At 35.1% G+C, this 20,828-nt stretch overlaps 1 protein-coding gene across 1 annotated transcript; it reads left to right on the top strand.

Moving 5' to 3' along the window:
• The first annotated feature begins 2,300 nt into the window (after positions 1-2,300).
• Positions 2,301-19,022, top strand: LOC136027330 (failed axon connections homolog). The gene is made up of 6 exons (XM_065704466.1): positions 2,301-2,519; positions 9,925-10,057; positions 13,169-13,365; positions 15,368-15,573; positions 17,906-18,022; positions 18,795-19,022. Exons 1-6 carry the CDS (start codon positions 2,365-2,367, stop codon positions 18,905-18,907), a joined length of 921 nt encoding a protein of 306 aa, XP_065560538.1. The 5' UTR covers positions 2,301-2,364; the 3' UTR covers positions 18,908-19,022.
• The last annotated feature ends 1,806 nt before the right edge of the window (positions 19,023-20,828 follow it).

The following is a 20,828-nucleotide window of genomic DNA, read 5'->3' as shown; positions in this document are numbered from 1 at the left end:
GTATGTGAAAACCCCAGAAAACTCACTTTAAACTATTTTCTGGGCATGTTCGGCATTTTTCCCATTTCCCCCCGCATTTCCCCCTTTTCCCCTGTTTTTCGGGTACTCGCCCCACTCGGATTTATGGGGACTTTTAGTATGTTGTGCAGAATTTTTTTCTGATCATTTTGGTACCATTTTCGTTTATATTGCAATTTTGTCCGGGTCAAACCCTAAAAGTCCTGGACTATACCTTCTCTGCGGAAACGACCTTATTTTAAGATGTAAATGATTTAAACCTCAAAGTAATGAAGGGGGCTGTTCTGAAAGGTGATGTTTCTAAACAGCGCCGATTGTTCCCTTAGGTAAGTATCTTCGTAGTATGTTGTCCTAACTCTTTTAGAAACAAAGTATGTATCTACACTCAAGGTTAGGTAACAAATCCCTCTTATTGACATATGTGGTTTTAAAATAAGTTTTCTTAATAAACTTCTCATCACTGTTGGTGGTTTCCTTCTTTATTCTGGTTGAGGTGTCTCAGGCTTGTCTAAGTGTTCGTCGAAAAAAATGAATGAATAATTAGGCTCGTTAAGTTTGGGGATGGGTTTACATCATTGGAAGTTGGGGTAAAATTCTAGTTGAGTGACTTCTTGCTATCTCAGAAAGGGGTTAGGTTAGGAAAATGAAACTTTCAGGGATCGATCTACAGCTTAAATTATTTCCCGGGAAGGTATTTTGAAGTATCTACCTCCACTCCTTCTCCCTTTAGAGGGCCTTGACCTTTGATGACCTTCAAAAATATGTGGGTCGTGAAAGTGAAATATTGCAAAATAGATCTTCTGCTTGAATGAAGTACAACAAAATTGTTTTCAGCTTCACAACTTTGCTCAATCCCAATTTATAAGGTTTTAAAGATATGCAAATACATTTCCTAAATTTTGAAGAAAAAAACACAATGATATGGCTCAGAATTCTACTCAAATAACAGGAATTGCATATTAAGAACTAAAGGCAGAGAAAAAGCAACTGGTAACTGAAAATTAAGGTAAAATAATGTTTTGTCAAAATTTCAATAGGTATCCTGTCATGTAAGCGAATTTCAGGGCCCTCTAGAAGGAGAAGGAGCGGAGGTGGGTACTTCAAAATACCTTCCTGGGATATACTTTAACCTGTAGACCCATTCCTGAAAGTTTCCTTTTCCTAACCTAACCCCTTTCTGAGATAGCAAGAAGTCACTCAACTAGAATTTTACCGAAGTTGGAGCCAACTTGATTTATATTCTTTGCTTAAGTTTACTGATCTTTCATCAAGATAAATGGTGGTAAATTACTGTTTTCTCAATAATATACAAAATTAGGATCACTGTAAAGGGGATTTTACTGGTAGCCCTTGAACTGGAAAGGAAGAGAAGTAGTGACCCCTAATCCCTATCTAGAAGTTTTATTCTAGATTTCTCAGAAGTATGACACTTCTGGGACTTCACGTAGTTTACTAAGAACTATCCAATTCTGCTCTCTCCTCTTTCACCCCTAGAGCTCCCCGAGAGATGCGTATCCTGCTTGCTGGGGAGGTGATATGTTCGTGAAACGGGTATATCATCGCCCTGGACTAAGCCTAGGCCTTTTATGCAAAGTTTCAAGAAGGCAGAAAAGACCTTAGGGTTTGATTTGGTCTACGTTTAATGTCGGCCTATAGGAGTGTCAAATCCCGTAAACGAATTAGGGAGGGTCGTAAGGCTTATATAAAACCATTTCTCCAAATTTACTATAAAACATCTACGGGGCAGAGGATCCGCTGAAACAAGTTTACGCTTTATTGGTAAATCTACTGATTGACCTTATCTCCAATAGATTAAAGGAGTTTTTTAACCTTAAATAAAGGGGGAGGTGAGTATGTGTTCTTATAAGATTGATATTCTTAAAAGAAAATATCAATTTGATATCCAATCACTGAAAATGTTCTTATGCGAATATTCTTGACTAGATTGATGGAATAACTACAGATGAACAAAATTTCCTTTAAGATTTTTACTTTTAGTGAAAACCGAATCTACTGAACATACTCGTAAAGTTTCGTAGACGAGTATGTTTGGAATGTTGTGTAGTCCGTGAAATGAGCTCTCTTAAGCGCATCTTGTTCTGAAATGAATTGGATAAGAGACACACTCCAGGATAATTACCCTAAGAAAATAATTACTAGTTTTAAACAAAACGTTATATATCTTGCATTAGAGCTGTATTTGTTTTAGGAGCCCGTTATCAAGATGCACTTCCATTCATCTTGTGCTCAGAAAACCGGTGTGTGATTCAGACCGACAAGCCAAAGATAAAGTATCATTGAAATATATTTGCTTTATCTCAGTTTCTATGTGGAAGGAAGACTACCATGAATATAGATTTTATCATCAGAAAAGTAAACAATTTTGCGCACGAACTTGGTGATTTTGTCCAACAAAATAATTTAGCTTATTATGGTCTCGTTGGGGTTGGACTTTTAGTGACGTTTAAAGCTTATTCAAGCTATTCTTACTCCAGAAAAAGGTAGGTTATGTTTACATTTTCATTTCAAGTGTATCAAGGTTGCCCTCCTAGGGGCAACCTAGTAAAGAACAAACCCTATTTAAGAATAAGGTTTCGTTGCACTTACTTTGCGGTACTGTATGACCCCTTGGTCACACAGATGAAATTATGTCTAAAAAGCACTATGTTTTTCTTCTATTAAATATAAAAGAAGTTTTCTTTTAACTAAATGTAAATAGCAACATTAAAACTTAAAACGAACAGAAATTATCACGTATATATATAAGGGGGGTTGCTCGTCCTCAACAAATCGTTCTTTGCTCTAAAGTTTGAACTCTGTCCCAATTCTTTAAGAACGACTCCTGAAAAACTATTTTCTTTTAATTAAAACAATAAGAAGCTTAATTTTTAAAGTACTGAAAAGTACTTTAAAAATTAAAAATTCAGGATTGAAAAATTCAATCCTGGTGAAAACTTACCACGGACACTTACCCTTAATATCCCGACGCGTAAAATTGAATCGACAAAGAGAAACCAAGACATAAGAAGAATTTCGTATAGGAATTATGTCAAATTCCCCCGTGTAAAATTTCCGCTGAAAAATACACCTGAAAACTTCCATCCCCACGGAAAATAATCCCCATGGAAAATCACGCAAGCAGACATCTTGCCCCCCCCCCACCCTAAAAATGTATGTATACTTCCCAACAACAAATACAATATGTAAACAATGGGTAAATTTATAATTTAGACCTTTCTCCAGGGACTGAGAGGGGGGGGGGGTCATGATATCTCTAAAGGCATACCTATTTTGCCTTTCAACTATGCTGAACACAATGGCTATCTCAAAATTTTATTCGGACGATTTTGAGAAAAAAGGGTGTGGGAAGGGGCCTAGTTACCCTCCAGTTTTTTGGTCACAGAAAAAGGGCAATGGAACTTTTGATTTCCCTTCGAATGACCCCCCCCTCCCCAATATTCTAGGAACACTGGGTCGATACAATCACATCTGGAAAAAAAGAACAGAAAAATATATAAACACATCCGTTTTTTCTGGCAAAAAATTTAAAATTCCATATTTTTGCAGATAGGAGCTTGAAGCCTCTACAGTAAGGTTCTCTGGCACACTGATTCTAATGGTATGCTTTTTATTAATGTTCTATGAACTGTGGGGGGTATTTCCCCTTTTTTGAATATAAAGCAAATTTTCTCAGGCTCGTAAGAAAGTTTTTTGAACTGAAAGTAAGGAGCGACCTTAAAACTTAAAACGAACATGAATCATTTCATAAATGAAAGGGGCTGTCCGCTCCTTAACGCCCCACTCTTTGCGCTTAAGTTCAACTCTTTCTCAAATCTCTACTTTTTAAAATAATAAAAGACTTTAGCGTAAAGAGCAAGGAATTGAGGAGGGTCCCTTTCATATACGGAATAATTTCTCTTCGTTTTAAGTTTTAATCTCACACCTTACTTTCAGTTGAAAAAACTTGTTTTTTTTATTTAATTTCTGAACGTTTTTGAATTAATGCAGGTTTTGTTTTTGGCTCAACCTACATAAATAATTAAAACGGAATTTGCATATTAATTTTACTTTTTTGGCTAAATGACTTTCTCAAGGTTTAGATCGGACAGTTTTGACCAAAAAGGGTGGGGGAGGGGGCCTAGTTGCCCTTAATTTTTTTTGGTCACTCAAAAAGGCCACTAGAATTTTTCAGTTTATTTACGAACGTTTTTATTAGTAATAATTATACATAACTAACAAAATAAACTTACGTAACGAACTTCTATATTCGTATATTTTTATTATGTGTATGAGGTTGTTTCAATTCTTTAAGAATGACCCCCGAATCACAAAGGCCGTTCAATTAGAATAAATAACTCTTTTGAAATTGCTAAAAATACTTTAGCGTAAAGAGCGAGGCATTGAGGAGAGGAAAAAACCCCTCATATACGTCAAAAACTCTACTCGTTCTAAGTTTTAATGTTGCACCTTACTTACAGTCGAAAGAACTTGTTTTTTCTATTTAATTTCTGGATGTTTTTAAATTAATGCAGGTATTGATTTTGGCTCACCGTACATGAATAATCAAAACGAAATTTGTATATTAATTTACTTTTTTTGTCTAAATGGCTTTCCCTAACATTTGATCGGACGATTCTGTGAAAAAAGGGTGGGGAAGGGGGCCTTTGATCACTTAAATTTGTTGATCAATTAAAAAGTCCACTAGAACTTTTAATTTTATTTTATGAACGTTTTTATCAATAATAAAGATACACTAACTTACAAATTAACTGACGCAATAAACTCCTGTATTTTTGTATTTTTATTACGTATATGAGGGGGTTTGCCCCTCGTCAATACCCCGTTCTTTACATTAAAGTTCGAATTTTGTTCCAATTCTTTAAGAATGACACCTGAATCACACAGGCCATTTACCTAGAATAAATAGCTCTTTTGAATTTACTAAAAATAGTTTAGCGGAAAGAGCAAGATATTTGGGAGGGGACGAATCCCCTCCTATACATAATAATTTCTCTTCTTTTTAAGTTTTAATGTTACTCCTTACTCCTTACTCACGTAACCCCCTCCCCACCACCAGAAAAATTCCCTCCTGAAACCGTCTGTAAAATTATCAATAACCAACACTATATGTAAACAATGGGTAAAGTTCATAACTTGCAGCCCTTCCCCCGGGGACTGTGGGGGATTAAGTCGTCCTCAACCATGTAGTAATTAGATTTTTCTACTAGGCTGAAAAAAATGGTTATCCTGAAATTTTGATCCGATGACTTTGGGGTAAAAATGAGCCTGGGAGGGGTCTAGTTGCCCTCCAATTTTTTAGGTCACTTAAAAAGGGCACTAGAACTTTTAATTTCAGTTAGAATAAGCCCTCTCACGACATTCTAGCACTGCTGGATCGATACGATCACACATGGGAAAAAAACAAACAAAAAAATACATCAAACAGTTCGTGCTAACGAACTGTAGTAAGGAGCGACCCGGCTGAATAGTAACCAAAACTCTAAAAAATGGGATTTTGATACTAATAGCTACATCAAAAGGATCGCATTTCAATGCTGATTTTAAATATATAAGTTTCATCAAGTTTAATCTTACCTATCAAAAGTTACGAGCCTGAGAAAATTTGCCTTATTTTAGAAAATAGGGCGAAACAACCCCTAAAAGTCATAGAATCTTAACGAATCACACCATCAGATTCAGCGTATTAGAGAACCCTATTGTAGAAGTTTCCAGCTCCTATCTGCAAAAATGTGGAATTTTGTATTTTTTGCCAGAAGGCAGATCACGGATGCGTGTTTATTTGTTTTTTTTTTGTTGTTTTTTTTTCCCAGGGGTGATCGTATTGACCCAGTGGTCCCAGAATCTTGCGAGAGGGCTCATTCCAATGGAAATGAAAAGGTCTAGTGCCCTTTTTAAGTAACCAAAAAACTGGAGGGCACCTAGGCTCCCTCCCACGCTAATTATTTTCCCAAAGTCACCGGATCAAAATTCTGAGATAGCCATTTTATTCAGCGTAGTCAAAAAACCTTATAACTATGTCTTTGGGGACGACTTACTCCCCCAAAGTCCCCGTGGGAGGGGCCACAAGTTACAAACTTTGACCAGTGCTTACATATGGTAATGGTTATTTGGAAGAGTACAGACGTTTTCTGGGGGATTTTTAGGTTGACGGGGGGGGGGAGTGAGAAGAGGGGGATATGTTGGGGGACTTTCCTTGGAGGAATTTGTCATGGGGGAATAAAAGTTTCACGAAGGGAGAGCAGGATTTTCTAGCATTATTAAAAAAAAGCAATGGAAAAATAAATATGAAAAAGTTTTTTCAACTGAAAGTAAGGAGTAGCATTAAAACTTAAAACGAACAGAAATTATTACGTCTATGATGGGTTCACCTCCTCCTAATACCTCGCTCTTTACGCTAAAGCATTTTTAGTAATTTCAACTATTTATTCTAAGGCTTTTGTGATTCAGGGGTCATTCTTAAGAAATTGGGACAAGATTTATGCTTTAGTGTAAAGAGCGAGGTACTGACGAGGGGTTGAATCCCTTCATATACGTAATAAAAACATGAGAATACAGAAGTTCGTTACGCAAGCTAATTTGTAAGTTACGTATATCTTTTACTAATAAACATTCATAAAAATTAAAAGTTCTAGTTGCCTTTTTAAGTAACCAAAAAATCGGTGGGCAACTAGGCCTCGTCTCCCACTCCTTTTTTCTCAAAATCATTCGATCAAAACTACGAGAAAGCCAATTAGCCAAAAAAATAAATATGCAAATTTCGTTTTAATTATTCATCTGCGGAGAGCCAAAATCAAAACATGCATTGATTCAAAAACGTTCAGAAATTAAATAAAAAAACAAGTTTTTTTTAACGGAAAGTATGGAGCGACATTAAAATTTTAAACGAACAGGAATTACTTCGTATATGAAAGGGCTGCTTCCTCATCAACGCCCCGCTCTTTAAGCTAAAGTTTTTTTTATTGTTTTAAACAGTAGAATTAAGAGAAAGAGTCAAACTTTAGCGTAAAGAGCGGGGTGTTGATGATGAAGCAGCCCTTTCATATACGAAGTAATTTCTGTTCGTTTTAAGTTTTAATGTTGCTCCTTACTTCCCGTTAAAAAAACTTGTTTTTTTTATTTAATCAACAAATAAACACGCATCCGTGATCTTTCTTCTTGCAAAAAATACAAAATTCCACATTTTTGCAGGTAGGAGCAAGAAACTTCTACAGTGAGGTTCTCTGATACTCTTAATCTGGGGGCGTGGTGAATCTGGTGAGATTCTTTGACTTTTAGGGGGTGTTTCCCCCTTTTTCGAAAATAAGGCAATTTTTCCACGGCTCGTAACTTTTGATTGGTAAGACTAAATATGATGAAATGTATATATTTAAAATCAGCATAAAAATTTTATTCATTTGATGTATATATTGGTATAGAATTTCCATTTTTTAGATTTTCGGTTACTATTGAGTTGAATCGCTCCTTACTACAGTTCGTTACCACGAACTACTTGATTGGCCTCTTTGGTCAACAAGTACTCTTTTTATTTCAATTTTAGAGGGTAATGGTTTGGTTTACCCATGGATGCTCTTCTAAGTCTTATTTTGCCTATCCTTATATTGGATTGTATCGAAATGTCTGCTATTCAGTGTTTTCGTCTGGGTCCTTATTTTTAAGAATAAGTTTATGGACGACATTTTATGCCATTTAGAAGATGGATTTGAGTCCCTAAATCGATGTGTTGGCAATTTAAACAGGTCTAAAAAAAAGGGTACACTAGGGTTAGAAAAATAGGAAAGGTTGTCTTTTCTGGATGTTTTGCTAATAAAAAGAAATCGCAGTTTGCTTTTTTCGATTTAGGTCTATAGAAAACCAACTCATTTCGACTAATATCTGAACTTTTATTCACACAACCCAGTGCCAGTGAAAAAAGGAGCAGGTATATCATTGGTTGATAGGGTATGTAGAATTTGTTCTCTAGAGTAACTTGACACTGAATTACTGTATTTGAGTGACATTCCATTTTACAAAGGGTATCCTATTAAATTTATAACTGAAATAATAAAAAAGGAAGCCTGTTATAAAACAATAAAAGCGGAGAGTCCCAACCTTTTGACTCTTAATTTCAAATAAATGCGTTTTTTACCTTATATAGCAGTTACTGGTGAGAAACTTTATTTTGCGTACTTTATTAAAACATAACATTGCAACTCGATGCAGATTGATCAGGGAATTGAGTAATTTTCTAAATTCTGCGAAAGATAAAATTGGCAGGACTTTGACAAGTGGAGTATGTAGCATTCCTTGCTGGTGTGGTAAATTTTATATCGCTTGAAACGCACCAATAGTTTTTGGAACGTTTTATTGAGCACCGAAATTCCATAGATAATACCCTCAAATTTATAAAGCCTCCCGTAACTTTTGCTTTAGCAGAATATATTTTTATCATCCCATTTTGTATAGTTCGAGGAACCAACAGCGATCTACAATGCTGAAGGGAAGGTTTTACACAATGGGCTATTGAAGCATTAGAAAAAAAACAACGTATTTTCGCATATTTTGCAATAAATAGGGATACTTGCAATTTGGATATTAATTCTATTTATGATATTAAAAAATGAACCGGTGTTCATCAGCAGAGTCTTGCGAAATCTCCAATGGGGTAAAACAAGTAAATAACCAAAAAGATTGAAAGCACTAGTTACTAATCGAAGGATTATTTCTTAGTAGAATAATTAAGTCCATCATAAATTTTAATGCTATAGTTCTGTTTTTATCAGTTTATTTTTTGTATTCAGGAAAGTGGCTGGTTTTTGTTTGTTTCTTTTTCTGCTTTTTCTTTTCTAACGCTAAAGACGCCTTGTTGTATACGGGCAAAATATTTGCTTGATTATTTCTCTTCCTTTTCTTCATACTGGCAATAGACCCATTTGTCGTTTCTGGATCTATTTCTTCGTATTGATACTGGGTTTATGCTATCATGGGGGATGGACCTGAAGCCCATTGAAATGGTAGTCAAACCCCAGTGGGAAGATGTCTGGGCAGTAGCAGGCATGAGAGATGTATGGCGGCTCTTTTTAGATGTCCTGGGTGCCTCTGGTGTTAAGGAGAAACGAAGAGAAAGTGATTAAGCAGTCCGTTACTAAATGACAAGGACTATCAAGTCACATTCATATGGCTGTTTATTTAGACTATCAGTCCTAAACTTAATATGCCTTACAGAAACGTGCTCAAGAACGCAATTTTAGTCAGATATATCTGCTACCGCCATTTTTTGGTACAGATGACAAAGATAGTGATAAAACATAAACTCCTAGACATAGAGTTGTAGACTTTAAAACTGGAGGTTTAGGCATAAATGGATTTCAGACAAGCACCGAACTATGTGTTTGAACTGGGGTTGCCTGAGCGTTTATGTCTAATCAGACATATGCCTTGGTATGATGGTTTTTCTTATGTTGTTTCTAACGAGGCTTGATCAAGCAAGACAATGAAAAATAAAAACAGTATAAAATTATGAGATCCATTTCATTGAGACTTAATCACTATACAAAATAAGTCTGTCAAAATCTGATAATCTTCAAATTATTTAAGACTTTCATAGCCAACTCGGCTTAGTTTCTATTTTTTATTTCTTCGGCATTTTAGTGTCAAAGCACCTAATTGATTTCTACCTTCGTATTTTTGTAGTAATATTCCAAGGAAACCAGGATTAATACTAGAACGGGAAGATAGTATTTGACCACGAAACTTTTTTTGTGGCTAATTCTAGCGGTTCCATAGAAATCCTTGACCAATAACGCATTAAGATGAAAATCAGCTTTTTCCCTGTCAGTGTATTTACTGATAAATTTGTTATATGGTGCATATTTTGATTTTTTTAAAGAATATCCCAAAATATTTTAGGAAAGTCTGGGACTCAGCTGGTAAAGATGTTGTTGTTATTCACCAGTTTAACCGGGGCAAGCTTGCGCCAAGCTTGTCGCCCTTCCCGGTCAAGTTAGAAACTTTTTGCAGAATGGCCAGAATAAAATACAAGGTATGATGTACTCCTTCACATTAAATTATTGAAAGGACATTATCTTACTACTTTACTTTGGTTACTACTTTATCTCACACGTGACTGAAACCCTGCAACTGACAGAAATATGTTTTAGGCCTACTCGTTTGTTGTGATTGCAAGGCAACGGCGATTAGTGCTCTTCAGTGGTGAAATTAGGATTCTTCAGTGGATTAAAACTGAATCAACAGGACAAGCCTTGCAGACTTCATACAGAACAGGCTTGCAATTTATTGTATGTGAGATGCTTGTTTACATAGGTTCTACCACCCAGCAGTGCTTAATAAGGACTGGAATCATAATATTCATTTGTGGTAAAACTATCCTGCTCCAAATTCTCAGTAGCGACCTATATTGACCTATATGTAAATGGTGACACGGGCATGGATACGGCTACCATTTTTTTTTTTTTTTTTTTTTTACGAAGCAGCAGGTTTTTGGAATAACGAATAGTGAAGACTTACTGTAAAACTTTCCTGTATACAAAAGTCCTATATACAAAAATGAGGATTTTTGCTTTTTTGGCCAAAAGAAAGATTACGCTTGCTTATTTTTTTTTTCTTTTGTTGTTGTTTTTGATTTTTTTTTTCAGGAATGATTGTATCGAAATAAGGGACCTAGAAAACCAGGAGAGCGTGCAATCGAAACGAAAATTAAACGTTCTAGTCCCTTATTTAGTGACAAAAAGATTGGAGGGCAGCTGGCCTCCCTCTCGCACCCCTTTTCCCCAAAGTCTTCTGATCAAAATGTTTAGATTCTCATTTTGTTCAGCATAGTTGATAGATCCAATAACTATGCCTTAAGGGGTAACTTGACCCCCATAGCCCGTGGGGAGAAGCCTGTAAGTTACGAGATTTGCCCATTGTTTACGTATAGTGTTTGTTATTGTGAAGTATAAAGACATTTTTGGGAGTGGAGATTTTGTGCTTGGGGCAGGTTTCCATGGAGAAAGTTTTCCGTGGAGAGGTGAATTTCCGGAGGTGAACTTTCCAGGAAAAAATTTATACTGGGGGATTTGACAAAATTCCTGTGCGAAATTGTTTTTATTTGTCTTACTGTTTTTGTCAACTCAGTTTTGCACGTACAAATGTTCTGGGGAGATTTTCCGAGGGCTATTTTCAGCGTGTTTGGATTTCTGGGAAAAATTCTACGAAAAGGGGAATTTTCGGAGTAACCGGGAAAACGATTAGAAATTAAAGTCTTTTTCAAAGATTAGATAAAAAATTAGATAAAAAAACTCTATAAATTGCATGCTGTGTACTCAATTGTCCCTGAATAAGGAGATCGTCATATTCGTCTTACGTCTTACATCACGCTCGTCTGTCAATTGCAAGCTGCTTACTCATTTATCCGTGAATAAGGAGATTGCTATAACTTTAGATAATGACTTTATAAACATTGCGTTACAGCATATGATCTTTTTTTTTGGGGGGGGGGGATATTTTTCTTATTGGATTTCAGTATTTGTTTTTCTTATATCAGGTCAGTTTTTAGATATTTCAACTCTTCAGCGTCTTGTAGAGTTTAAACCATATTTTTTATCTTCAAACGAGTAACTGGGGATTTTTTGAAAACACCTTGACTTTTTTTTTGTAAAATTGGCATCCTGAAATTTTCAGGCTTTAAAAAAAAATCCAGATATACCTATGAGACTGATATAGATAGAAGAGTTTGAGAAGAGCTTTAATTTTGGAAAACATTCATGTGACTGATATCATATTTATGTTCATTTCAAGACAACAAATTATATAATTTTTCCTCAGGTGTGGTCGTATCGTTTTTAGCATCTATGACGGTCGCAAATTATACAAGATGATAAACGACTGAACAGCTAAAGAAAAGGGCTTTGAACAAGGAACAGCGAAAATCACAATGAATTGCAAATGATACGTTACACAACGAAATCTGTTGTTGACATCTCGTGGCTTATAACAAAAGAATACTGAATATATATATATCATGAAAAGAGAAATCACCAATGCTACAGCACAAACACAAAAAAAAAAAAAAAAAAAAAAAAAAAGAGACAGAAGGAGAAAAGGAAGACTGTTTTCCTAAATTAGTGATTAATATAGACCAGCACTTGAATGAGGCCTTAACCCTACTCATCCATACAATCACATAGGTCAAACAGCATAGCCACACACAATCAACCATAAAGAATAATCCATGGACAGGCAGTCATGTCGTCAATAAGTATAAGTCGTCATTTACCGAACAATAGAAAAAAATAATATAGACAAATAATTCAGAGGCAACACCGAACATAAGGGCTCATCAGGAGAATACACTGGCCTATATATATATATATATATATATATATATATATATATATATATATATATATATATATATATATTATATATATATATATATATATATATATATATATATATATATATATATATATATTGCCTCTAAACGAATGACTCTTTATTTGTTATGTATTCATGTATGCATATTTTTTTTTCTTGCAAACGATTTAGAATAAATTAAAACAGCTAAAACAAAAGGCATGGGAGAATGTGTGATGTAATGATGCACGAAAATATACGGAAACGAGATCTGCGGCTACAAGACATGCAACAACAAGCATGACTACGCATCTCCAAAATAAAGATAATGCACAACAAAATCTGTGGTTAGAAGAAAAGTGACGGAGATGATCATAGCAAATCGTAAATGAAGTCTACGGTTAGAACAGAAACAATTTTGAGAATAACAACGAATCCCAAAAGAAAACAAATATAAAATGGATGATATTTTGAAGTATTTACAGAAATGAGGAATTGAATTTACGCCAGAATTTCTTTGATTTTTCTAATACAAATTTATACTTATATACAAACCTGCCACGGGCTTGGCCCGATCCCACACTAATTGAATTATGCTGTATATCACTTTTGCTATTCTTCACTAGGAATTCTGTTTTAGATGGTTCAATCTCTAATCCTATCTCTCGTCGATGTGAGTGTAATATATTAATAGCATTCTGCATTGATATTAAACTATCCGAGAATAACAAAATATCATCAGCATACGACAAGTGGCTAATGTCGATAAGTTTATAATATGAATCTAATCGTTTAGGTGGATTATGACGACCCACTTGGACCCAAAGGAAAATGCCCTTGGATTACTTTCAATGGAAAAGATTTGGCAGACTCACAATTTTGCATTGAATACTTGCGTAAAAAGTTTGTTGTTGATCTAAACAAGCACCTAACCAAGGAAGAAAGGGCGATTGCCCATTCCTTTAGGATTCTGGTTGAAGAACACCTTTATTGGTGAGTAATAGTGCATATTGTTCGTAACCGTCGGTGCCTTTGCATTAAAATCAATGTCACAGGAAGGGAGAAAACGGGAGTATTTTCTCTGTAGTTTATTGTCTTTAAGCACCATAGGTCACAGGTCAGACCACAGAATAGTTCTTACCTACTCTTCAAATTAACACTAAGAAATTAAAACGAGGTTTAGAACGTTAACATATAATGTTAAAAATATCCCTGAGAGTAAAAAGCAGACAGTAAAAAATAAGCAATTCAGCATCATTTATTTAAATGATGTTATATACCACTGTAAATCCGCAAAAAAAATCTGACTACTATTTTGTGTATGTGTCTGTGTGTGTGCGTGTGAGTGTGTGCGTGTGTGTGTGTGTATGTGTGTGTGTGTGTATGTGTTTGTGTGTGTGTGTGTATGTGTGTGTGTGTGTGTGTGTGTGTGTGTGTGTGTGTGTGTGTGTGTGTGTGTATGTGTGTGTGTGTGTGTGTGTGTGTGTGTGTGTGTGTGTGTGTGTGTGTGTATGTGTGTGTGTGTGTGTGTGTGTGTGTGTGTGTGTGTGTGTGTGTGTGTGTGTGTGTGTGTGTGTATGTATGTGTGTATGTGTGTGTGCGTGTGTGTTAAAATGCGACTTTAGAATACAACAAATGTACGTAAAAAATGAACTCACTTTCTTATTCCAGATAAAAATGACAAAAAAGTATATTTTGACAGAAAAACAATGCCATATCTTACAGTAACCTATTTAAAGAGCCAAACTTTGGCCTTTAAAAGGGGAAAATTATGGTATTCTTTAAAATTTCAGTTACAAAGACGACTAAAAAAAAAACAAAAAAAAAACCAATGCACTGCCCGGAAGTAGAAGAAGTACAATTTTTTCCGATGGCAAGAAAAAAATGACAATATTTCTGGCGACCACAAGCTCAGCATCCAAGGATAATATACGAAAACTATGACGACTAAAATCAGAAAAATAATAATCACTAGAATGAAAAGTAAATAAGTATGTATAAAAAAATTAAATTATGTTGAACCAATCCAATTTATTCTATTTCACAGGTACACATGTCCTGCAGCTCCATTCGTAACTTTTATTCAGATTAATCAAAATTATTCAATCTTCTTATACTTGGACTCAGCTTTTTCAAAAGCTTAAACGCTCTGTGTATAATTGATAATGCCCTCCTTCTAGACATCTGAAGAGGAGCCTCAGTTTTATTTTTCCGTCTGAGCATTGTGGTGGTGAGCGTGAGTCCTCTTACAAAATACACCATAAAGTAATCTGAAAGGAAACCATTACGATTTTATATACAAAGACCAGTGCATAGTAGTCACGTAAACTAACTGTCAGTATTGCATTTATATATATATATATATATATATATATATATATATATATATATATATATATATATATATATATATATATATATATATATATATATATATATATATATATATATATATATATTGACCTTAGGAACTCTTCAATTTTCTTGAAGAGGCTACACCACCTTTATTTCGATTTATATTTGCATTTGGTGCAAAAAAGTCATTGCTGATACAATAAAGCACACGTGAAATAAATTATTTCATATTTGAAATACCTATAAAAACGTCTATTTATTCTTCTGTTTGAAATACATTACTGCTACTACTTCTAATAACTCACTGCAGCACATAGTCGTCCGAGGCCGACACAACTACGCACGGTTCTCCTCCAACCCAATCTATTCAAGACCTTCCTCTTTACACCCTCCCAGGAAGCTCCCATTTCCTTTAAATATTTATTAATGACAACCTCCCACCCCAGGCATCTGGAGTTGATTTTTTCGGCTTTGATTTTTGTGCTGAACAATGTATCGATTTAATTTCGTAGGGCAGAGTTGCAGGGATTGTGACTTTGTTTAGGTTTAGTTTAGCGTAAAAAAAAAGGCTCCAAAAGTTACTTAGCCAGTTACTGGCAATTTTTTTTTACTTATGTTGTTTAATTGACAAATATTCTAGGCCAATGGCTTATTGGCGGTGGAGCCTTGACGATACCAACAGCCTGTTTACAGTATGGAACAGTCCATTTATTGTAAAGCTCATTAAACCCTTTATCGGAAGAAGTGTAAAACAAGCAGCTTATGCTCAAGGCATTGGGAGACATAATGCACAAGAGATATATCAGATTGCTATTGAAGATCTGAGAGCATTATCTAATTTCATTGGTAAGTTTAATACAGAGGTGCCATTTGGGGGGGGGGGGGTCAGGGGGGGGGGGGCGCAAATGCCCACCCCTGATTTTCCAGGGGGCCCGAGCTTCCACCACAAAGGGCCCTTTGTCGGCCATAATAATCCATTATGTCCAACATAATCCATTCTGTCCAATTGATTTGAAATTACTGCACGCCTATTAACCAAAGAGCGTAATTACTTGACGACCCCTGGGGTAATTACGCTATTTGTTATTAATTATTGTAAACTTTGAAAGTAGGTAAGATACATAATAAGATTCTCGAGTTCTGTCAAATGCCCATTTCCTAGATGATTACGCGACACGAAGTGAGTCGGGGGGGGGGGCCAAGATGGAGTTTATGCCCACCCCAAGATTTGGTCCAAATGGCGCCTCTGGTTTAATGCATTGGAATATTTCCTCTGAATATTATTTATTAACAAACTTTATATGAGTTCCTTTCTTTCATATTAGGCTTTTCCGTTGTCCAGTCTTAAATGCCCTTTTGTAAAAAGTCTCAGTTTTGATTCTGAGTCACTGCTGGGTGTGCATGCTACTTCTTGCTTTATTTTTTTCCCCTTTTTTACTGTTAGAAAGAAAACCATACTTATCGGTTATATAATAAGCACTGTAGAATTTTGATCGCGGATGATGCGAGCATGATACAAAAAGCTGGTCAAGCAACTTCTTTATACCACACAATTAGCTTTGGTTTGGTTGGAAAATAAATTGTAGCTATATCTTGTTTAAGTATTTAGTTAGTATCTTGGTTTGATTAGGTAACGAATTTAATATATGCTATGATTTACCCCTTCCCCCCTAATGTGCAAAGATATAGCCCAAAATTGTTTCTAAACTATTATATTTTCATTATATTTTGTTTGGTTTGGTTAGGTCACGAATTTAATATATGTTATCCTTTACCCCCCTCCCCCTAATATGCAAATATATAGCCCAACCTTTGTTTCTAGACTATTATATTTTCATCATATTTTGTTTGATTTCATTAGCATTAATCGAACTTCACTTCCCGAGCGTTTATAATATAACCGATAAGAACAACGAAAACTGTTCCTATTTCCAATTAATACTCTTCACATCCTACAAGCTTTAAGACTAAATAGTGCAGTGCTTTGGAGCAGTGGAATTAGCTCTTGTGTTGAGGCAGATACAAAATCCGTTATTCGTCTAGCCTACATTTTATTTTTGGTCCATTCGGATAGGGAGTAGGTGTGGTCACAATTCTGAAAACATGTAAGCGTCACATGTTAAGTACAAAATAAAAATAACTGCTTAAATTTTGAAATGATCCAATTCTAAACATCAAAAATATTTATTTTTCTAAAAAATTAATTAATAAATTACGACCAAAATTGCCTTTTGAAGAAGTAAATCCTGTTCATAATTTCAATTGGAAAGATACATTTAATCTTCGTCAGATTATTTTCAAACGACTGACCTTAGGAGAATACTAAGAGGAGGGGGGATTACAACAATATAAGGCCTCGAGTTTTTCCTCTAAAGAAGTTCCGAAAGTTCGCTGAATGCTCAAAGATATAAAATTAATACTGTTGGGTTGCAAGGTAGTTGTACCCTCATCCACTAAGAAACATTAGTAAACTACTCTGATCAACATCTAGCAATGCAAATAAAAATAAATTTGTAACTACAAAACACTGCTCAGAAATGTGATTGTTGGTGAATTATGAGTGGAACATAAAACCTGAAAATTTGTATGAAAAAAAAGGAGCTCATTGTCCTGAAAACCATCTCAAAAATCATGCGAAAAAAAATTCCTCGAATTGTAATTATTCTTTACACTAATTTCCTCTTCAAGATCATGGCCCCCTGTCAGAAGCAAAGTAAGCGTGCAAGCAATTAACAATGATATTAAAAGGACACGCAAGCAAAACAAATCAATTAAAAAACCAAATCTAAAAAAACATATTTAACAAATTTATATTCAAATAAGAAGAAAAGCAAATCATTCTTCCACAGGAGAGTCAAACATAAGACGTGTGGGTGCAAGCACCCAGTTTAAACTGACCAAAACAGAATTCTATATATGTCTATATGTCACACCTAAGGGTTCCATCTGACATTTTCACACTCCTGAGATAATTGCCAAAACTGTTTGCTAAGCTTTCTCAAAGGGAAGATCACCAGAGCAATGTAAATTCATAAGCACTGAATTTCTTACCTGTACTGCCCTGTTAATGTTCCCTTTGAGAACAGTTTAAAGTACGGATTTTGGCAGTCATCCCAGAATTTTGAAGTGTCAGTCAGTATGACTGTGAGGAAATCCATGTTTGTTACTCTAATTTCAGGTAGCAAGAAATTTCTCATGGGAGATGTTCCTTGCGAAGAAGATTGTGCTGTATTTGGTATGCTTGTTCAAATTGTTTGGAACCTACCAGGAAGCCCCTTTGAGGCAGTGATGAATAGTAAATATGATTTTCTTTTCGTACCCAAGCTAGTTTTCGCAAAAAGTATTTGAATTTACGAGAGAACAATATCAAGTTATTCTACGTGTAAAACAACTAACTTTGTCTAGCTTTATCCAGTAAAACTTTAAGGTTAATTATAAATATTAATAAATATATCCCATTTCAATAACGAGATTCAACGATTTTTTATCAAAATGTTTAAATAAAAATATAATATAGTTCAAATACTTGTTCATGCGTTTTGGTTTGTTCGCTTTTTTTCTATGTGCACTTTGCTTCACACAGGGCTGAACGTAAAAAAGACCCACTTTTATTTACATTCTTAACAAAAAAAAGTTTAAAATGAAACAGCCTCTGACTTCCACAAAGTTTCAAGTTGGATTAAAAAAACATAGACCCTTAGCTAAAATATGAATAAACATTAATATTAAAATTAGATTAGGTTGTTCTGAATTTTTCAACTAGTTTGGGTCACACTCTGCTATTAGATGGTCGGGTGGATGATGAATAATCATTGAAACAATGAATTGTAGTCTATTAACATTATAATTTTCAAATTAAAATATGCAAGTTTAGCTGAGGAGAGTCCTTTAGGTCTTAAAATATCTTTTTTCTTAGCAAAATGCAAATATCCATTTAAAAGTAACCTACGATTACTTGCAAAAATATATTCATTTCGATCTGAAGTACAAGTTTTTTGCTCTGCTACTCTTAAGCTTAGCAAGACAGTCTCCTTTTAAAGTTATTCTAATTTTTTTTTATTCCCCAGGAGAACTGAAAAACTTGAAGGAGTATGTACATCGAATCACAAAAGAGCTCTGGCCTGACTGGCAGGAAGTAATAACAAGTCAAAAAACAGATTTTACGGAGCTGAGACTGTGAAAGATATATGTTCTATTTTACTTAAAAATTCCTATTTTAGGTGAAATTTAGGGTAAATATGCAAGTGTATAATGAACTTCTGATTAATGTAAATATATATATGGTTATGCTCAAACCCAATGAATATAATATGTTTTCAGAACCTGTAGAATAGCGAGAATAGGATAATCATAGTTGTTTGTGAAAGCAATTTGTTTTTATTTTTATCTTTATTAGGGCTTTAAGAAAAAATTCTAAGTATTAAAATGAGTTGTTGAATAATGTGGCTTGATTTAAATATGGTATGGCGGCGGGTAGATCCTGAGCTAGAAGTGCTGAAGGCTTTTGATCCTTAATAAGGCTAGTGTCTGCTATCCATTAAAAAAAGCGTATGACTCTCAGATATTATTTGGAGGTGGGCAGATGCAGTGTCCATGCCTAGTTTAAATTATTAAAAATAATTCTCTGAGGAATAAAACAATACTTACCGACAACATGGTATCTGGAGCTGTTCTTGCCTTTGGGCGAAGTTTCTTAGAAAAGTTCTACGCCTTTGACAGAAAATATTGCAGTGATGGCTTTGGGTCTGTATTTCCCAAAATTTTGATAGTTGTATGATTATCCTGTAATTCCTTATATTTTCATAGGTTTGACTAATCTGCCTTTATTCAAGTTTCTGCTCCAAAAAACTTATTAGTGAATAGGTATCCAAAGAGTATGTTCTTCACTCTGGGCGAATTATGTATGAAAATCCTTGGGAAGTCTTCCACCAAGTGGGTTTTAATTTGCACGCTGAATAGGATTGCGTAAATTCTGATAGTTGTATGTATTTCCCAAATAGATATTTTTGATAGTTGTATGATTATCCTGTAATTCCTTATATTTTCATAGGTTTGACTAATCTGCCTTTATTCAAGTTTCTGCTCCAAAAAACTTATTAGTGAATAGGTATCCAAAGAGTATGTTCTTCACTCTGAGCGAATTATGTATGAAAATCCTTGGGAAGTCTTCCACCAAGTGGGTTTTAATTTGCACGCTGAATAGGATTGCGTAAATTCTGCAATGTAAAACGTATGACTCTATTCATTTTCTTGTGGTAATGGAAACACTTGGATTCTATTGAAAATTGTTAGTCCTTTGAAAATTTTCAGTGAAAGAAGCTAAGGATTGTTCTCTACTTAATGATGTAGTTGATTAATTTTTCAGAATTAACCCTCCCCTCTAAACTACCCCAAAGAGAGTGGATCCACTCCGGTTATGTAAATCAGGTATCTAGGACTTGTTGAGATGGCTAGGCCACGTTCTACAGATGAAGGATGACAGATTACCAAAGATTGGCCTTTTTGGCCAACCGTCTGGGGCTACACGGAAAGCAGGTCGTCCGACCTAGTCTAAATAGATTTGGTTGGAGGAGGAGCGTGCGTAGCTGTGTTGGCCTCAGGCGGCTTGGTGCTACAGTGAGTTATTAGAAGTAGTAGTAGTAGTAGGACTTGTGCTTATTTTTCCCACCAAGTTTCATCCCGATCTCTCCACTCTTAGTGTTTTCCAAGATTTTATGTTCCCCCTCCAATTCCGCCCACTGTCATCAGATCCAGTGTCATCAGATCCGGTGTCACCAAGATTTCAAATAAGAGCTCTAAGACACGATATCCTTCTAAATATCAAATTTCATTAAGATCCGATCACCCGTTCATAAATTAGAAATACCTAATTTTTTCTAGTTTTCCGTATTAACCGTGCCCACAATCTTCCCCCAGATGGTCGAATTGGGGCAACGACTATTTCTAATTTAATCTAGTCTGGTCCCTGATACGCCTGCCAAATTTCATCGTCCTAGCTTATCTGGAAGTGCCTAATTTTTTTTTTTTGTCACTTAAAGTGGTCACTAAAACTTTTAATTTTCTACCACTGGGTCGATACGATCACCCCTAGGGAAAAATCA

The sequence above is a fragment of the Artemia franciscana genome, chromosome 5 (genome assembly GCF_032884065.1).
Source record: "Artemia franciscana chromosome 5, ASM3288406v1, whole genome shotgun sequence".
In the NCBI taxonomy this organism is placed as follows: domain Eukaryota; kingdom Metazoa; phylum Arthropoda; class Branchiopoda; order Anostraca; family Artemiidae; genus Artemia; species Artemia franciscana.
This window is presented reverse-complemented; position numbering and strand designations above follow the sequence as displayed.